This window comes from Saccostrea cucullata, unplaced genomic scaffold (genome assembly GCF_032062105.1).
Source record: "Saccostrea cucullata isolate Sc308-1 unplaced genomic scaffold, CSIRO_AGI_Scuc_v1 ctg641, whole genome shotgun sequence".
NCBI lineage: Eukaryota > Metazoa > Mollusca > Bivalvia > Ostreida > Ostreidae > Saccostrea > Saccostrea cuccullata.
This window is the reverse complement of record NW_026919593.1, coordinates 21,282-42,592: the sequence shown is the minus strand read 5'-3', so window position 1 is coordinate 42,592 and position 21,311 is coordinate 21,282. Positions and strand designations below refer to the sequence as shown.

At 34.9% G+C, this 21,311-nt stretch overlaps 1 protein-coding gene across 1 annotated transcript in view; it reads right to left on the bottom strand.

The window, feature by feature from the left end:
• LOC134233956 (T-box transcription factor TBX10-like) overlaps positions 1 to 3,324 on the bottom strand; it is a 58,084-nt gene extending 54,760 nt beyond the window's left edge. The window contains 2 exon segments of the mRNA XM_062716013.1: positions 2,937 to 3,171; positions 3,174 to 3,324. Coding sequence (XP_062571997.1) covers positions 2,937 to 3,171; positions 3,174 to 3,324 — 386 coding nt within the window.
• Positions 3,325 to 21,311: the final 17,987 nt, after the last annotated feature.

The following is a 21,311-nucleotide window of genomic DNA, read 5'->3' as shown; positions in this document are numbered from 1 at the left end:
CTCCGCACTTTCAATTTCCTTCCGACGCCTATGAAGCATATAAAATATATATAAAGGTGCGGTCACACGATGAGACTTTTCATCCGACTTTCCATCCGATTTTTCAAATCGATTTGCTTTCGACTAAAATCGTACCGTGTGACCACCCAAGTCGAAAGCGAAGTCTGAAAGTCGTTTGGAAATCGGATGGCCGTCAGATTTTCAATCGACTTTCTGAAGAAAATCGTGACGTCACAATGGTATTTCCCGTGACACAAAATTAAAAAAAATGCAGAATATGTCTATAAAATAACAGTTTTTAACTTTTTATACATAAATCCACCTGTGTAATGAAATAAAAAGAAAACCAAAAATCATTGTGTACAAAAGAAAAATTACAGTATATCAAATAAATCATGTATAGTAACTTTCAGCCATAGTTTGCGCGCACGAAGATTCGTGTTTATATCATGCCATAAATGATTTATCACAAATATTTCTTCGGTTATTTCTAAAGATATTAAAAGCATTCAAGTCATGAACATTATAAAAAAATGAGGGCATTTCAATATTAGAATACATAAATTATTTTTAAATCTGATTTATATTAAGATTTTCACGCAATTAAACCTTATGTCGCTATTGATTACTACCAGTATCTACAAAAAATAGCAATTATATAGTAGAAACCGAGCGACAACTGCATTCTGTAACCGAAATTCTAAATTCTAGAAAATTTAAGTTAACTTTTTTGAATAAATTAACAAATTAATTTTATAATTCTTAAATAAGTTACTAATCTCTTGGCAAATACTTTAATTAGAAGACATACAATGTATTACATGTAAAGTAAAGTATTTGATCGTATTATTAGTATATGCGTCAGTACCGGGTAGGGGGTTAGCCCCCCTCCCCCCACTTTTTTTTTCAAAGATAGACATAGTATAGGCATTGAACATTGAGGCGTTGGTTTCGCCCCCCCCCTCCACTTTCAACCGAAAAATTGCATTTTAGGTTTTTAAAAAAAGGCCCCGTGTTTGTAAAAAAAAAAAGGGGTACTGAAATAATTTCGACCCCCATCCCCTACGAAATAGGATTTTCGTGTTTGGATAATGGACATTTTTTTGCTTGTCAAACTTTTTGTAGGTTTTATTAAACCCCCCCCCCCTTTCAATTTGCTTCCGATGTCAATGATTGGGGGGGGGGGGTAGGGGAACTGCTATCTCTCTTACATATTTTTCCACAATAATCAGTAGTTATTTCCTTTAAACATTTTAATATTCACACATGTAGTTAATTTACATACTATCAGTAGAATTTATATTTTTTATCTATATAATAAAGAAAATAGTCTATCCTTGAAGTAAATACAAAAGATTAATTTTGTTCCGGTTTTATCAACTCTTGAAGAGCGTCTGATAAACTGTTTCTCCCATCTTCATTCATACTTTATCATGAACGGCCAGCTATCACACAAAGTTAACTTTTGTAGAAAAAATATACTAGTAGTGCAGACTCTTTTTTTTGCCGAAGTAGAAAGTATTAATAAACTTTCACCATCTAGTTTTGAGTGATCACTGTGTACTGTGTAAACTACGTCAAAATCAACGTCATAATGGGGAAAATGACGTAATATTAAATTGAGGAGTATTTTTTTTTTTAAATTAAAAACAGAACAGAGACAAGTCTCTGAACAGAATTACTTCCATCTAAAAAAAATTGAAATAACAAGTACCTGTTCATTTCTTGCTAAAATCGTTTGTAAATCGAACGTAAAATCTGATCGTGTGACCACCCCACCAATCGACTCCATTCGACTTACCTGAGCAAGTCGAAAATCATCGTGTGACCGCACCTTTTTTTCAATTTGAATACCTTGAACAAGTCTTAAACTTACTAAAACACCCATAAAAGACATATCTTTGCAGGTTAATTTTCATACAACATGTCTCAGCGCAATATCGCCAAAATTGAACATAAAAACGTGTGATATCATATTTCTTTTAGTTATGCACCAAATCACATCAAATTGATGTTAAAACTTATGAAGATCAAAAATATTCATTTGCCAAGAGAATATTTGAAATCTTTACTGCAAAACATTAACAAATTGGTGTTGAATCTGTCCATGTCTTTCAGAAAAAAAATCTCAAAATATCTTAATTTTTTTCATTCTAAAAATCCAAAATGTTTAGATGCCATTTTTTCTTTAAAACTATTAAGAATTGTATCTAGTGTTAACAAAAACAGCTACTTTATTATGGTTGACCAGAGAATTTTAACAAAACAGTCTTTTGAAAACGTATACCCCCTTTTTTGGAATATCAATTTTTTCAATTATTCAATGCAAAATTTTTAAAAAGTAAAAATTAAATGGATGATACAGGCTCTAAATCAATAAAAATAGATCTCAGGTTAGTTTGCTTAAAAGAAAATTGAAAAAAAGATTTACATGTAGGTCCATAACAGCAATTAAGAATTTTGTGTCTGTGTATGTATTGAATGACATATAGATCTTAAAAGTGTTACTTTCCATAAGTAATGTATATTAAATGCTTCATATGTACAATAACACTATAATAAACAAATATATACTTGTAAATCATTTTCAAATTTTATATCAATAGAAAAGTGAAAATCAGAATTTTATTTGATGTGTAAAATTAGACTTTGTGGGCCTTCCTTAACAGAAATCATAGGTCACACAGTGGTCTGAGAATGTTATACTCAATGTGACGAATACATGTACTGTGTAAATTATAGTGACTTTTCCTTGGAAGGCTATAATATGTATTTAGAGGCAAACACCTTAGTGCGGGTATTACTGTCTCATGACAGCATCTAGTTTGTTAAATGTGTACATCTTTATCAGTTATCTTCGCTAACAAATGCTTTCCTTAGAAAGCCTGTTGATTTAATTAGAAGAAGAAATTAGAAAGATATATATATAAACAGACCTTCCACTTCTGTTGATGATCATTTCCGTCCCAACTTTCAAAAACTTGTACCATAGCTTTGCTTCGGTCATCGACAACGTTATGGGTCCATTCATAAGTGGAATGCAGTTTTCTTTTTCATCAATGTCATCTCTGGACCTTCCAGCGTCCGACAACGAACTCTGCCTGTCAGAATAACCGGATGAACTACTTGACGTTGGATATGGTTGACATACATCCATATCAGAAGACTGGAATTTATTTCTGATGACGACGACTCGTTAGATGATGCAGGAGAGGAGGATGTATTCGATAAATCTCTTTTAACTGAATCTTTCTCTTCATCATTCCAAGTTTCCTTTTCGTTTTGTTCGTCCTTGTTTTGGGGGTTACCTTTATCAGCCTCCATAGCTAAGAAAGAAATAAAAGGAAAATGAAAGTAGTCAACACACTAAAAGTGCTCGAACTCATTTCTGTTAAACGAAAATGATTGTAAATATATCTAAATCACGAACAACTAGAAACACTGTTTGGCCAGACTTTTACTGTGAATATGGCTAACTGACCCCTGAATACACTTGGTAGGATCAACCCCTGTTGATCTGTCACACGTTTTTGTACTTGTCAGGCAAAATGGGTCTTCTACTTTCTAAATTGATTAAAGAAAACAGTGCTTAATGCACATTTTAATTTCAACGTGTTTTGCAAACAAGATTTTAAATCAACCATAATTTTTTTTTTAATTTTGATTTTACGAGATTGTTGAAAGTTTTGTTAGTAGCCAAAATTACATAAGTAGACTTTCATATGCAACAAATACTATATGCCACAGCAAAACGATCTATGGTTCTTTCAGATGTATCCCCTTGTGTAAAAACAAGTTCACAGGGACCCGCCAGAGAGATAAAAACTTTCATAGTCATAATCACATAATTTGATCGCAGAAATATGGCTGAAATACCATATAGCGGGTATATTTATCAGGGTGCTTGCTTTGGCGGTTTTGTAGTATTCCGTTAAAATTTTAATCGCCAAATTTACACCTTCATTATCACTACTGAATACATGAAAAATGAAATGAACGAACATCAATCAGTCTTTTGAGAAAGCAATGTAACTTGCACGTGGTAATGTATTTACTCAGACTTTTGTGAACATCGGTTTTCAAACGTATATTAAACGTACTGAAACTAATCTAAAAGATTAATTTTATCTGTTTTGCTAAAATAATTGGCATACCTTTGAGCGAGCAAAACGCCAAAGTTTACACCCGCTAAGTCGGGGTTAAACAATTATTATTAATGAATCAAAGCCATCTTTAAAATTAATGTTTGCTCGTCCCGACTCGGAGTAAAATTATTGAGTCGCAAAGTACGCGGGAATTTTTTTCAGAAAATTTTAAATTATTTGTTGATATTATTTAGAACGAAACCAACTTATTCAGCCAATCAAATGCTTCCATTTTTCTTGAAGAATTATTGATTCTTCATGATGAGGAATTCTTCTATGTAATAGTAAGATCATATGAAGAGAAATCTTCGTCATGAAGAATGGGCGAAGCGGAGCCCATTCTTCATGACGAAGATTTCTTTTCATATTATCTTACTGACTTAGAACAGAACCTCAGCCAATCAAATGAATGGATTAAAAATAAACTCCTCCCACGGCTGTGTCATATATAATGCTCAACTTTACCGCTCGTTGTACATATCGAGCACGCAATCAATGTTGAACACACGCGGTTTCAGAATGGACTCCAACCCATTCAGGTTAGCACGGCATTATATGAAATAGCTTGATTTACTGGGGAAATGGTATGGTGAAGATATTAAAGCTACTGAACTAATGAATATCCTTTTAACAAGAATCGTAATATTTTTGAAAAATGATTGTGTTAAGATGACAAGGCCCTAGTCAGCAGGAGTGGGTATCGCTGTCTAGGGTTAAATAAAAATTTGATGGAAATTATTACTTAAATCTGTCTTCAAAGATAAGGTTCGTCTCTGATATAGATGACGATAGTTGTGTTTTCTGTATGTACCGAAATGTGAAAAAAAAATATTCAAAAGGCGACAAAATATGGAAAATAAAAGTGAAGCAAGACCTAGAAAGTTTAAATATAACTGTAAACAGCACGTGGATTTTGAATAGTTTCTTTCTGGGTGCTGGACAAAAGTCAGTGAAGACACTTCCATATAAATGTCAAGTGAACCAATCAGACACCGTTGAATATTTCAGAAATAGAAGTCTTCACCATGAATAATCAACATTCTTCGCGAGAAATGGAAGAAATGGAAGCATTTGCTTAGCTGAATAAGTAGGTTATGTTCTAAACGAAATTAAACCCAACATTTCAAATTTCGAAAACAAATTAACAATTTTATATAGAGAAGAGAACACTATTAAAGAGACCGTAGCGGTTTTAGAACAAAGTGTCAAAGTGATGTCGAAGCAAATAGAGGAGCGAGGAATAGACGAGAACATTACAAGTGTACATACAGAATTAAAACAAATCAAAAACGCGAATGAAAGTCTACATGAAGAAAAGTTGCTTTTGCAAACGCAAATGATGAAAAATAAATCTATTTGGAATCGAGGAGCTCGGACTGGAAAGAACAGAGGATTGTATACAAACGGTGAAGATCTTTTGCGCGGAGAAGCTAGAAATTGAGGAGGTTCGAATCGAAAACGCATATGGTACAGGAAAAACGAGACCAATTATTGCTACCTTTAAAATCTAAAAGGAAAAAGAGGCGGTACAAAGTTGATGCTATGTAATAGTAAGATCATATTAAGAGAATTCTTCATCATGATGAATGAGCGGAGCGGAGCCCTTTCTTCGTGACGAAGATTTCTCTTAATATGATCTTACTGACTGCTCAACTTGATCGCTTGATCTACTGGGGAAATGGTGTGGTGAAGCACAGGAGTCTGAAGTTTTTATCGTCAAAAAAAAAAAAAAAATCCGGAAAAAAAATTTCCCACGCTCAGCTAAAAAAAACCAGGACGGCAACGTGTTTTTTCGGGAGACCCATCTAAACAAATAGATCTGGGCTTGGACAGAAAAAAACCAGTATCCGGAGTGTTTGTGTTATTTATTCAAGTAGAAAAATCCAATCTATTTGACGACTACGGGCCGTTTCTGGCCATTTTTGACAGCTCATCCTGGACTCCACTAAACCGGAAGTGAATTGAAGAAAAGAAACAAAAACAAATTGCATGTAAAACTTCATGTACAATATTATATTACCGTATCTAATCAATAAACAAGAGGCCCACGGGCCTTATAGGTCACCTGAGTATCATATAACAACTTTCCAGCAATTGTATTTGGTTCGTGTTTTAAGCCAAAAGCCATGAAATTCACGAATTTTGAAAGAGGCACCATTGCTTATCAAAGGGCAGATTTCAAAGCATTAATTTATTTTTAGTCAAAGTACCCCCTTGGTACCCCTGACCCAGCAGCCCTGAAATTATCTATTTTGAAAGAGGACCCTTTCTTCATTATAAGGCCAGCATTTTTTTTATGTTTAGGTTTAGTTATGAACATGAGAATAAAAAAGTCCCAAAGGAAAAGGAAATAAATTTTTTTGATAAATCAATTATTAACATTTGTACATTCTTTTTTATGCTATCCTAATAGGCTCCTTACCACTGGACACATAATGCTTACAAATAGGAAAGTAGAACATTTAATTGCTTATTTCATCATCTGCCAGTTTGGGCCAGTTATATAAATTTTGTGATGTTGATCAAAATATATTTTAAAAAATCAATTCTTTAAAAGTCTTTCAATACATCAATATGTGTTAGGTGAATGTGTAGACATTGTTCTAAAATTTACTTGATGCCTAAAATTATAATTCCTATCATAAAACAGACAGGAGGTATTGGGGAGTAGGGTCAACATTTTTTCAATTAAGTGTAAAATAATTTTTCTGGCTGATACAAATGATACTACATGCCTGTATATATTTGTATATTCTTGCCTTTTAATAGATGGATTTTTTTTATTTCTTCACTTCAGGATTGTTTATTTCTTCCTCAAATGGACTTCACTTCTCCCATAGTTTTATTCATTACATCTGATGCATAAGCAACCATTTTCTGAAGAATGATGCTTAGACTGTAAGCTATAACAGAGACCTAAACAATGACCCTGGCAATATGCAATAGCTACCACGGGCAGTTTAAAACCTGGGGGAGGAAAATAATTTACAGTTACTTTTGAAACGAATACATAATTATCTCACCAGCATGTCGTTGTGCAACAAAGTCGTCAGCATTTTATTTGTCCTTAGAACGGGTGAAACGTTTTGAATGGCACTCTTATCGATGAATTTTACACTAAACCATGCTAAATTCTTGGATGTAGCTTTTTTACCCGCCGTTTCATCTAAAAACCGGAAGTGCGAGTTCGTAAATTTGAAATCTCATCCCGTCAAATTTGACATAGGAAAGAAAAAATTTTTTATTTTTTTCTAAAAGTTCAAAACCTTGAGCGGAGGGTTTGTAAAACTGAAAATGAAATAAATCCTGGACTTATATATGTAATTAGATCATTAGCATATTAACCAAGAGCAAAGGATAAGATGTTCAAAGAATTCATACATTTCACTATTAGAGCCCCACCCTAAAACAAGAACCCCTGACCCTGGGGCCATAAAATTCACAATTTTGGTAGAGGCACTCTTGCTTATCATAACTATGTACTTAGTTAGTTTATTTAATACCCAGGAGCAGAGAACAAGATTTTCAAAGAATTAATGTATTTTCACTATATAGCCAATAGAGCCCCGCCCTAACACCAGAACCCCTGACCCTGGGGCCATAAAATTCACAATTTTGGTAGAGGCACTCTTGCTCATCATAACTATGTACTTAGTTGGTTTATTTAATACCCAGGAGCAGAGAAGAAGATTTTCAAAGAAATAATGCATTTTTACTACCTACTTATTTAGCCCCGCCCTAGCACTAGAACCCCTGACCCTGGGGCCATGAATTTCACAATTTTGGTAGAGGACTCATTGCTGATTACAATCATGCAAACAGTTTGACTGCTTGATGTCCAGGAGTAAAGAAGAAGATTTTTAAAGATTGCACTAATTTTAGTGGTTTTGGCCCCACCCCTCAGGCCCCAATGGGGCAGGGATCATGAAATTCACAATTTTTGTTCCCCTTCACCCATAGATGCTTTGTACCAAATTTGGTTGAAATTGGTTCAGTGGTTGTAGAGAAGAAGCTGAAAATGTTCAAATGTTAACGCACGACGAACGACGACGGACGAAAACAGATAGCAATAGGTCACCTGAGTTTACTCAGGTGACCTAAAAACAATTATTTTTGATACAAAATAATGCCTGATAAGGTCGTTAAGTCTAGCTGTTTGGTTCTTTGTCGAGGTGGTTTTTTAGTGATTTAAATTTGGCGCCTTGTAAAAACTGAATTATCTGTCCCTGGTACATTCATAATAGAAGAATTCTTCACCATGAAGAATCAATTCTTCGCAAGAAATGGAAGCGTTTGATTGGCTGAATAAGTAAGTTATGTTCTAAATACTAAAGGAAACACTTTACGGAATGTCCCAAAAGTATCCCCGGGAAATCGTCGACAGAAGAAATAACTGATCCCGGTAATGATTCGTGCAAAGCGTGATGAGAATACTGCTTTCCTAAAATATGATAAACTTATTTTGGGGGGCGAAGAGTACAAACCACCTGGACGTAGCAGAACAAGAGAGATCGAGATCAAAATCTAATACAAAGGGACACGGAGGCAGACGGAGATACGCCGGGGAAAGCATCAAAATAATGTCATGGAAAATTCAAGGTTTGACAACACAGAGATTTGAAAATAAAGAATTAAGTGATCTATTAGAAAAAGAAAACCCGAACTTAACAATAAACTTGGACTAACAACAATAGTAAAATTGATATGGAAAATTATGTGAAGTATCACAAACCAATAAAATTCATTCACAAGAGTCTTTATCAAAGACAAACTCCATAATTGTATACAGTTAGTGTTGTCAAACATTGATGGGGTCATGTGATTTAGAATTGATAAAAACCTTTTCCTACTTGATGAGAATATTTATTTATGTTGTGCTTACCTACCCCCGAAGAAATCCCCCGTATGCAATATTATAACAAACGCTGAAAACATTTTTTGATAAACTTTCCCAAAATATAGCTACATTCCAAAATTTAGGGAAAGTTATCATAATGGGTGACTTAAACGCTCGTACGTCTGTATCGCCAGACCATATCTGGGACGATTTTATTGCACCAGAGAATGATGATCAATCTTATGTGTGTGACAATAAAATGGAACGCTATTCTGAAGACAAAACAAAAAATTCGTTCGATATTATGTTATTGGACGTGTGCAAATCATTCCAACTTAGAATGGTGAATGGCAGACTGCATGCAGTCTAAGAGATTGGAAGATATAAATGTGAAACAGAACTAGGAAATAGTGTAATTGACTATATGATAACCGAGGAGGAACACCTAATGTGGTAGATTTTTACGTAGGAGAGCATAAACATTTTTCAGATCATAACCCAATTATATGCAGCCTTAAATCTGGTTATACCCATGAACTGAATGAACAGGGAAAAAAACAGAAACGTAGAAAAGTGGAAATAGAATGAAACGTTTCATGATGAATATATACAGCACCTTAGAGAGAACATTTATAAATTTCAATACTTATTGGGGGATATGGATCAACCAAATCAAGAAACCAGAAGTCTCTGTCGAGACTGTAGCTCTACTGGTTTGTACTTATAACAAAGGATGAGAAAAGAAGCCATTGCCATCAAACCACAACTGTAGAAGGAGTAGCGTTTAAAAGGAATTTCACAGACATTTCTATTCTTAGTAACAATGACAACACTGTTCATCGAAATCAAAAACCGATGCACTATTCTATGTATCTTAGTGTAGACTACTTGTGTGCCAAGTTATATTGAAATCTGACCAAAATTGTAGGAGTAGCGTTTTAAGGGAATTTCACAGAAAATTCTATTTTTAGTAACCATGGCAACACCGTTCATCGAAATCAAAAACCGATGTCTTAGTGTATTCTTCTTGTGTGCCAAGTTATATTGAAATCAGATCAAAAACCGATCACTATTTTATGTATCTTAGTGTAGTCTACTTGTGTGCCAAGGTATATTGAAATCAGATCAAAATTGTAGGAGGAGTAGCGTTTTAAAGGAATTTCACAGAAAATTCTATTGTTAGTTACCATGGCAACACCGTTCACCGAAATCAAAAACCGATGTCTTAGTGTATTCTTCTTGTGTGCCAAGTTATATTGAAATCAGATCAAAATTGTAGGAGGAGTAGCGTTTTAAGGGAATTTCACAGAAAATTCTATTTTTAGTAACCATGGCAACCCGTTCATCGAAATCAATAACCGATGCACTATCTTATGAATCTTTGTGTAGTTTACTTGTGTGCCAAGTTATATTGAAATCAGATCAAAACTGTAGGAGGAGTAGCATTTAAAAGGAATTTCAAAGAAAATTCTATTTTTAGTAACCATGGCAACACCGTTCATCGAAATCAAAAACCAATGCACTATTTTATGTATCTTAGTGTAGTCTACTTGTGTGCCAAGTAATATTGAAATCAGATCAAAACTGTCGCAGGAGTAGCGTTTTAAAGGCCTTTAATTTCACAGAAAATTCTATTTTTAGTAACCATGGCAACACCGTTCATCGAAATCAAAAACCGATGCACTACTTTATGTATCTTAGTGTAGTCTACTTGTTTGCCAAGTTATATTAAAATCAGACCAAAACTTTAGGAGGAGTAGCGTTTTGAAAAATTGTTTACAGACAGACGGACGACAGACACCTTACTATCGCATAAGCTCTTCTGGTCTCTGTCCAGTAGAGCTAAAAATAAACAAACTTACGGGCCAATTTACGGATACTCTGTTAAAAATTGCAAACCCCTTTCTTTAGAAAGAAAGTAACACAGATGCACCATGTTCGACACAGACTGAAAACAACATGGATGAAGGCAATTCAACGATACAATAATGAAAGGACGCTTAATAATCGAATTGAAATGTTCACTTTAAAGAAATCTTACAAAGCACTTACTGCCAACAAGAAGGCAAAGCATCGATTGAAACAAAGAGAAAACTTGAAACAAGTGAAAAAGAAAAACCCAAAGGAATTCTGGAAAATGTTAAGTCCCAAGGAGAACGCCAAGCAAGTAAAAATAGCACCAGAAGACCATTTCAATTATTTTAGGAAGATGTGTTCGATACACAGGCACTTGTTTCTGTAATAAATTTTTGACCCATAGTATAATAATAACACAAGGTATCTAACTTCGATTTACACCGAGTACCCCCTCCATAGAATCGGTTGTTTACACTTTCAGAGGAAATGCATAGGTAAACTGTTCATACCTATGTCATTCAAGAATAAATAAAATTTCATAGTCTTGTGTTATTTTTAAAAACACTACGATGTTTTCCGGTGTTAATTTTAAAATTATTACAGAAACAAGTGCCTGTGGTTCGATAAATGAAAACGGAATGATGGATACGGAAATACAAGATACTGGATCGCCGGTGTTCCAAGAGCTTGACAAAGAGATCACTAGTGAAGAAATAATTAACGCGTCAAAATTGCTAAAAAACGACAAATCAGGCGGAATTGATAACATAATCAACGAGATGCTCAGTGTTGATGTTGCAACGCTGGAACCAGTGTTCAATGTGCTTTTCAATGCAATTCTTAGCAGTGGTTGTTATGGCTAAATTGTTTCCTCGTATTTTGAATAATAGATTGCAAAAATGGTCTGAAGACAACAATATTATATCTGGCCCCAAGACCATAAACTGAGAACAGATTTAAGTCAAAATTTCAAATTGATATAACTTTGGAAATAATTTTGATAATCAGGTGATGGTCTTGGGGCCTGATGAGCAATAGGATTTAAGAAAGGTTGTAGCACTATTGATGCTGCTTATGTATTAAAGAACATTATTGATTTCAATATATTGCAAAAGGTAAAAAACTTTTTTGTGCTATCGTAGATTATCGTAGAGCTTTTGATACGGTGGATAGAAATGCATTGTTCTACAAATTATTAAAGCTAGGTATGGATGGTAAAATGTTAAGAATTATTAAAGCTATGTATGAGTATGTGAAAAGTTGTGTTCGGGTAAATGGTTCCCTCACAATTTTTGTTGATAATGAACTAGGTGTTTTACGAGGGGACATTCTATCCCCAATGTTATTTTCATTATTTCTGGAGGATCTGGAGACAACACTTATGAAAACTTAGCATATGGCATTCAAATTGACCAAATAAATATCTTTTTACAACTATTTCCTGACGGTCTAGCCATAATAAGCGAAACGCCCAAAGGGTTACAAAACCACCTTAACGGTCTTTGTGTAAATGTAGATAAAACGAAAGTAATGATTTTTCCAAAAGGACAAACAAAAAAGGGATATAAATTTACGTATAGTGGTAACGCCCTTGAAATTCTGGATAGTTTTGCATATCTTGGGTTGGTGTTTTCTTCACATGGACTTTTTAATAAACATGTAAAACTAACAGGAGAAGAAAAAACACTACAATTATATAATGCATTCATGAGTAATGTTCAAAAATTGTTCTAGACTGTAAAACAGTCTTTTCAACGTTGCATGAATTATGGGGCAGAAGTGCGGTGGGGCTTTATACCAGCAAAGGAATTAGAAAGAATGCAATTAAAATTTAGTAAAAGACCACTGGGATTTAAAACTTCAACATGTACCCCGGCTGTTTATCGGGCATTGGGAAGAAAACCGTAAATAGTAAGGAGAACATTTCGCATTATTAAATATTGGTTTAAAATTCTCAGATCAGAAAACTGTCTAAGAAGGTCAATTTATAATTATGATTTTAAGAATATGGCTACAAATTGGATTATTTTTGTTAAGCATACCCTTTTGTCTCATGGTTTTGGATATGTGTGGTATTTACCCGAGTCTGTAAATGAAAAGGTCTTTTAAATGTATTTTGAACAAAGACAAACTGATTGGTTTTTTTTCCAAAAACTGAGAGTAGATATAGAAATTGCTCATCCTCTTAAATTGTTTAAATATCTAAACCCGATTATACAACAGGCTGAATATCTTAATTGTATACATTATGAAAAACACAGAAAAGCATTAACTAGACACTTATTATTTTCTCATTGTATATGCATTGAATCTGGCAGATATGATCAAAATTGTCCTACAAGTGAACGGAAATGTATATTTTGTACATCGAACGAAATAGAAGACAAATATCATTTTGTTTTGATATGTACCTTTCATACTGAGTTAAGAGAAAAATATATTAAAAATATAATCATGTAAGACCTAGAATGGCAAAATTTATTGATTACTCAATTCCAATTCAGAAAATATACTTCAAAAACTTGGTAAATTTGTGTTAGAATGTATTAAAAAGAGGGAAAAATCTACCATACAGCAATATCGAAAATACAAAAGACACCTGCATAGTTCCTTTTTAGGTCACCTGAGTAAACTGCTATCTGTTTTCGTCCGTCGCCGTACGTCGTTCGTAAACTATTGAACATTTTAGCTTCTTCTCTGGAACCACTGAACCAATTCCAATCAAAAGTTCATTATTTCTTTGAAAATCTTCTCCTCTGCTCCTGAGTATTAAACAAACTAACCAAATACATAGTTATGATGACCAAGAGGGCCTCTTCAAAATCGTGAATTTCATGGCCCCAGGGTCAGGGGTTCTGGTGTTAGGGTGGGGCTCTATTGATTATATAGTGAAAATACATTAATTCTTTGAAAATCTTCTCCTTTGCCCCTGGGTATTAAACAAAATAATTAAGTACATAGTTATGATGACCAAGACTACCTCTTCCAAAATTGTGAATTTCATGGCCCCTTGGTCAGGGGTTTTGGTGTTAGGGCGGGGCTCTATTGAATACATAGTGAAAATACATTAATTCTTTGAAAATCTCTCCTCTGCTCCTGGATATTAAACAAAACAAGAGGCCCATGGGCCTTATAGGTCACCTGAGTATCATGCGACAACTTTCCAACAATTGAATTTGATTCATGTTTTAAACTAGAGGCCATGAAATTCACAATTTTGAAAGAGGCACCATTGCTTATCATTATTATACACTCAGCATGCTTATTTTGGTTACTTAATACCCAGAAGTAGATCAGAGTAACAAAGAGAAAATGCATTTCCACTTTTAGTGAATTTCAGGGCCCCTGGGTCAGGGCTTCTTGTGTTAGGGCAGGTCCACAGTTGAGCTCCCCATCCCACAGGAACCACTGACCCTGGGGCCACATCTTTCAAAATTTTGGAATTTTTAAAAAATTTTATTTCATCATGCTGTTGATTAATACCAAAGTGCAGATTTCAAAGCATTAAATTATTTCAGACTATGTTACCCCCCCCCCCCAAGTACCTTTGTCCCAGGGGCCAGGAAATTAAACATTTTTGGAAGAAGCAGGTTTTTTGTCATAAATATATACTAAGATCATTGGCATTATACCCAACAACAAAGGAAAAGATTTTAAAAGAATTTATGCATTTTCACTATATAAACATTAGAGCCCCGCCGTAACACAAGAAGCCCTAACCCAGGGACCCTGAAATTCAAAAATCTCAGAGACATCCTTCCTCCTCATAACTATGTACATAGTTCAATGGTTAAATACTCGGGTGCAGAAAAGAAAAGTTTTAAAGAATTTATGCATTTTCATTATATAATCAATAAAACCCCGCCCTAACACCAGAACCCCCAACCCAGGGGCCATTAAATTCACAATTTTGGAAGAGGTATAGCCTTATTCAACATAATTATGTACTTGGTTAGTTTATTTAATACTCAGGAGCAAAGAAGAAGATTTTCATAAAAATAATTCATTTTTTACTATATAATCTATATAGCCCCGCCATAACACTAGAACCCCTGACCCTGGGGCCATGAAATTCACAATTTTGGAAGAGGCAGCCTTATTCAACATAGCTATGCACTTGGTTAGTTTATTTAATGCCCATGAACAGAAAAGAAGAATTTCAAAGAATTTTTGCATTTTCACTATATAATCTATATAGCCCCACCCTACCACTAGAACCCCTGACCCTGGGGCCATTAAATTCACAATTTGAGAAGAGGCAGTCTTATTCATCATAGCTATGCACTTGGTTAGTTTATTTAATGCCCATGAACAGATAAGAAGAATTTCAAATAATTTTTGCATTTTCACTATATAATCTGTATAGCCCCACCCTACCACTAGAACCCCTAATCCTGGGGCCATTAAATTCAAATTTTGAGAGGAGGCAGTCTTATTCAATACAGCTATGCACTTGGTTAGTTTATTTAATGCCCATGAACAGAGAAGAAGAATTTCAAAGAATTTTGCATTTTCACTATATAATCTATATAGCCCCACCCTACCACTAGAACCCCTGACCCTGGGGCCATTAAATTCACAATTTGATAAAAGGCAGTATTATTCAACATAACTATGCACTTGGTTAATTTATTTAATGCCAACAAACAGAAAAGAAGAATTTTTAAAAAAAATTATGCATTTTTACTATATAATCTATATAGCCCCGCCCTATCACTAGAACCCCTGACCCTGGGGCCATCAAATTCACAATTTTGGAAAAGGCGGTCATTTTCAACTTACCTATGCACTTGGTTAGTTTATTTAATGCCCAGGAGCAGAAAAGAAGAATTTCAAAGAAATAATGCATTTTCACTAAATAACCTGTTTAGCCCCGCCCTAGCACTAGAACCCCTGACCCTGAGGCCATGAATTTCACAATTTTGGTAGAGAACTCAATGCTGATTACAATCATACCAACAGTTTGACTGCTTGATGTCCCGGAGTAAAGAAGAAGATTTTTAAAGATTGCACTAATTTTAGTAGTTTTTGCCCCACCCCCAAGGCCCCAGGGGGACAGGGACAATGAAATTCACAATTTTTGTTTCCCTTCACCCACAGATGCTATATGCCAAATTTGGTTGAAATTGGTTCAGTGGTTTCAGAGAAGAAGCTCAAAATGTTCAAATGGTAACGCACGACGAACGACGACGGACGAAAACAGATAGCAATAGGTCACTTGAGTTTACTCAGGTGACCTAAAAATCTAAGTACATAGTTCTGATGACCAAGAGTGCCTCTTCCAAAATTTTGAATTTTATGGCCTTTGGGTCAGGGGTTCTGGTGTTAGGGTGGGGCTCTATTGATTATATAGTGAAAATACATTAATTCTTTAAAAATCTTCTTCTTTGCTTCTGGGTATTCAACAAGCTAACTAAGAGTATAGTTATGATGAGCAAGAGTGCTTCTTTCAAAATTTTTAAATTTTATGACCCCTGGGTTGGGGGTTGTGGTGTTAGGGCGGGGCTCTATAGATCATATAGTGAAAATGCATTAATTCCTTCAAAAATCATTCTCCTCTGCTCCTAGGTATTAAATAAATTAACCTACTACATAGTTATTATTAATAAGAGTACCTCAACCATATTTTTGAATTGGATGGCCCCTAGGTCAGGGGTTTTGGTGAAAGGGGGGGTGTGATTATATAGTTAAAATACATTAATTCTGTAAAAATCTTTTTTGCTCTTGGATATTACACAAACTAAGTAAGTATATATAGTTATGATGAGCAAGAGTGTTTCTTCCAAAATTGTGACTTTAATGGCCCCTGGGTTGGGGGTTTCTGGTGTTAAGGCGGGGCTCTATTGATTATATAGTGAAAATACATTGATTCTTTGAAAATCTTCTTCATTGCTCCTGGGTATTAAACCAATGAACTATGAACATAGTTATGATAAGGAAGGATGCCTCTTCCAAAATTGTCAATTTCATGGCCCCTGGGTCAGGTGTTCTGGTGTTAGGGCGGGGCTCTAATGATTATATAATGAAAATGCTTGAATTCTTTAAAAATATTTTTCTTTGCTCCTGGGTATTATGCCAATGATCTAAGTATATATATTTATGATGAAGAAAGGTGCATCTAGCAAAATGGTTAATATCATACCCCCTCGGTCCGGGGTATCGGGGGGGGGGGGGGTTACATAGTCTGAAAATAAATTAATGCTTTGAGGTCTGCTCTTTGGTGTTAATAAATTATTTATGATGAAATAAAATTTATGATAAAATTACCAAAATATTGAAATATGTGGTTCCTGTGGCGTCGGGTGCACAACTGGTTACAAAGTGGAAATGCATTTTCTCTTTGTTACTCTGATCTACCTCTGGGTATTAAATAACTAGAGTAAGCATGCTAAGTGTATAATTATGATAAGCAACGGTGCCTCTTTCAAAATAGTGAATTTCATGGCCTCTGGTTTAAAACACAAACCAAATTCCATTGTTTGAAAGTTGTTACATGATACTCAGGTGACCTATAAGGCCCGTGGGCCTCTTGTTTGTTTTCTGATTATTTTACATACGTATAATATATGTGTAAAATTATGTAATAGCTCCTGTGTAACATTAACCAATGTATATAAAGTAATGTTATATGTGGCAATATATGCAATGTATAAGGCAATAAAGGTACTTCTCTCCATTAATTTCAGTTGTTTTTGACCTCCCCCCCCCCTAGAGGCCCTTGAAGGGGGAGGGGCATGCAATTCACAATTTTTGAGTTCTTTGCCCATAAATGCTGAATATCAAAACTGGTTAAAACTGCCTGAGCGGTTTCAGTAAAGGAATAGAAAATGTACAAATATAAACAAAAGACATACGACGGCGGACGAAGCCAGAGAGCCGAAGTGGCTCAGGTGACCTAAAAACCGATGAACTAAATTATGTCTCTAAGTAAGCAAACTTGTTTGCCAGGGTCTATTGAAATCAGACCAGAACTGTTAGAGGAGTAGAAATTTAAGAAAATTCATAGAAATTTATACCATAACTATGGCAACACCATTCTCAAAAATCGGAGAAACCGACGCTTGAAGTTACGTATATGTATCAGTAAATCGTACGTGTATGCCAAGTTATAATGAAATCGGACGAAAACTTTTCGAGGAGTGACATTTAAAATATTTTCATTGATTGGTTATATTGTGTTCGATGTCCCTTGTGAATTTTTCACTCACATGGAGACGCCACCACTTGCTGGTCCTATACTCCGCACGCAGGGTCATTGACCAGGGAGGGATCTTTCTCGTGCCAACACCTACTGCGAGACACAGGACATGGTTTATACGGTCTGAACCGATGGATCAGCTTCCACGTCTCGCAGTGGGATTTGAACCCGTAAGGATCACCTCCTTGCTTCGCTACTCCAGAGCATACGCTTCAACAACTGTGTCACGCTGAGGGCCCCAACGAATTAGAAGAAACAAAAGTCTTCTAGGTTTACCAAGTTACGCACAGCACAAAGGGTAGATGTGCTTGTAAGCGTTTTCATGTTTAGGGTGAAATATATTTTGGAAATAACGAACAGTATTCAAGCTCAAAATTCAAAGAAACACTAAAAATATAGGTTCAGAGCAAACACGAACATCCAAAACATCAGTAGTGAGATCAGGTGCCATAGAGGAGCAAGCTTCCCCTATTGACCGGTCACACCCGCCGTGTGCTCCTTGTCAATATCGGGAAATAAAGGGAAAATGCATCGTCAATTCAGAGTGTAATAATGGACTAACAATTAGTCTAATATACGTCAGTCGGCATTTGATTCAATAATAAATTGTATTTGCTGGCAAGGTCATTGTATCTATCAAAGAAGTATCGAAATGACGACAAAAGGACATGCCGGTATAGATACAGAAATAGGTCTGCTTATAACTCCTTACTCTTCGACTCTAGAGCAGAGGATATTACCACAGCACCACGCGGGCGACGATGAGAGATGGTGGGCCAGATCATAAGAAGGCTTTTGAAACAGTCCAAATGTCTCTTGTCGAGTGGCTTACTAGTATTCAACTTGATCTTGATATAATGATTGTCCCTAAAACAGTACACAAGATGAAATTACACCATTCAGTCGACGGAATGGTAACTGAATGGCCACTGAATGGTCACTGAAAGGTCACCGAAAAGATCCTTTCCCGTGACCATTCCGTTACCATTCAGTCGACTGAATGGCAGGTACATTTCAGTGACCTTTCAGTTATCATTCAGTTGCATCTTTTTATTAAATAATCGGCTTATTTTTTAACTTAAAAATTTAATTTCACTTTTTCCTGATTTAATAGCATTTAGTTTATATATTTTCAAAGAAAAAAATGAAAAAAAATTAATGCAAGAAAAAAAATAAAAAAAAAAAACCCATCGCCAGAATCGAACCCTGGTCCCCAGCGTGAGAGTCCATGACGTTATCAATTGAGCAATGGCTTCTTCTTAATATTCATGGAATTAAAATCAATCAATATGTAGAAATCGAAATGGAACATGGTTCACCTGTTGTATCGAGGAGCTGCGATGTGTATATATCTTGTATATATTTTGTATATTCTATGTTAATTGCGCGGATTTTGGGGACAGACTGATTGATTACACATCTCTTCTCGGGATGATGACAATTATCGGCGACGGGCACCTGTTCTTGTAAAAGAAATCTTCTCCTCGGAGATCGAACTAGAGATTTACAGAAAAAAAATAGACAAACTCATACGACATTTTATTGAGTTTTGCTTCGAGTATCGGATCATTATTTTTTTTATCACTTGAAGAATTTTCTTTGTTTTTTTTTTTTTGAAATCTACTCGTAACTGGAAAATTAAATATCTTTTTTAATTTTATTTGAGTCCATATTTTTTTTTTATTTTACGTGTGTTTTGTTGAATTGTTATTATTTTTTTTTAAACATAAAAATAAATAATTGTTAAGACATATTTTTAAAGTCTATAATCGCAATTTAAACTAATACCAGGGAGTATACGACATATCTGATCTAAAAAAAAAAAAAAAAACAAGATCAAGTGTAGTTTTACAGAATATTTGCTATATTTATACGTTTAAATCAAATTTTTCGCCGAATTTGAACTTAAATATCCCCTCGTTTCTATGGATAAATTGACTTTAAACTGTGTGTGATATTTAATTCCGAGTCAGAAATAAATCGATTATTATTTTAAATCTTGGATATCTATGAAACACGATTGATTTAAGTTGTATAATTTACAAGAGACTTTTCAATATTAAAAGTATCAAAAGAAATAGAAAGATCCTTCTTATTGTAGTTAGTCCGAACGTATAAAAAATATGCCATATATGTCTTTTAACATTTGATAAACACTTGAAATACAATTGGACATCTAGATTTAACTATGATTACCAGTTTTATTTAGGTACCTTTATTACGATAAGAAAACAAAAACACAGTTAAGATAGGATAATAAATTTAGGCAAAATATTTTTAAGGAAAAACTACAGATTAAAAATTATTAAGCCAGTGAAAAAAATTGCTGAATTGATACCAAAATGTGTACTATAGGATAACGGAAAGGTAACAGAAAGACAACGGATAGGTCACTGAAAGACGATGGAAAGGTCACTGAAAGTTGACTGAAAGGTCACTGAAAGTTGACGGAAAGGTCACTGAAAGACGACGGAAAGGTCACTGAAAGACGACGGAAAGGTCACTGAAAGTTGACGGAAAGGTCACTGAAAGATAACTGAAATGTGTATGCTGAATGGTGACTGAAAGGTTTCTGAAATATGACTGAAAGGTCACTGAAATGTACCTGCCATTCAGTGGCTGAATGGCAACTGAAAAGTCACTGAAAGCCGCCTTTCAGTTTTAACTGAAAGGTCTCGTTTCTTCCTGTGGTAACTGTACCTAACCACTGCTGGATTCGAACCCGCAACGTACGGATCGACTCCTTACTTCATTGCTCTAGAGCAGACGCTCTAACCATTGTGCCATCACGCGGGCGACGGCAAATGTATGCGAATGCAGGATTGTTAAAACTAAAGAAACGATGGGAAAAAAAGAAATCTGTAATGAGGCAATTCAGGGAAAAAATATTAAAATAGGTTATGTAAATACTGCAGGTCATGTATACGTCCCCAAGTGGTTGTAGCCCCCACCCCCTTTCTCACTCACCCAAATATCTTTTTCATATTTTAATATTCTACTCCAGAAAGACGTTAATGGTTATCTCACAACCAAGCTTTATGACAAATGAGATGACTTTTACTTTTCAATCTTCAACGTCCCTTACATGTACTTGTGCAGCAACAAACCTTCATCGTCTGCATACACATGGGCTGGTAACATTCTTTAATTGATTTTACGTTATCACTATATATACAAAAATATATACAGTGATTCCGTAAAAAAAGAGATGTTTATAAAACTTATGCCCCCTTCTCCAAAATAATCGGGATTTTCTTAGTGCAAGGGGAATAAC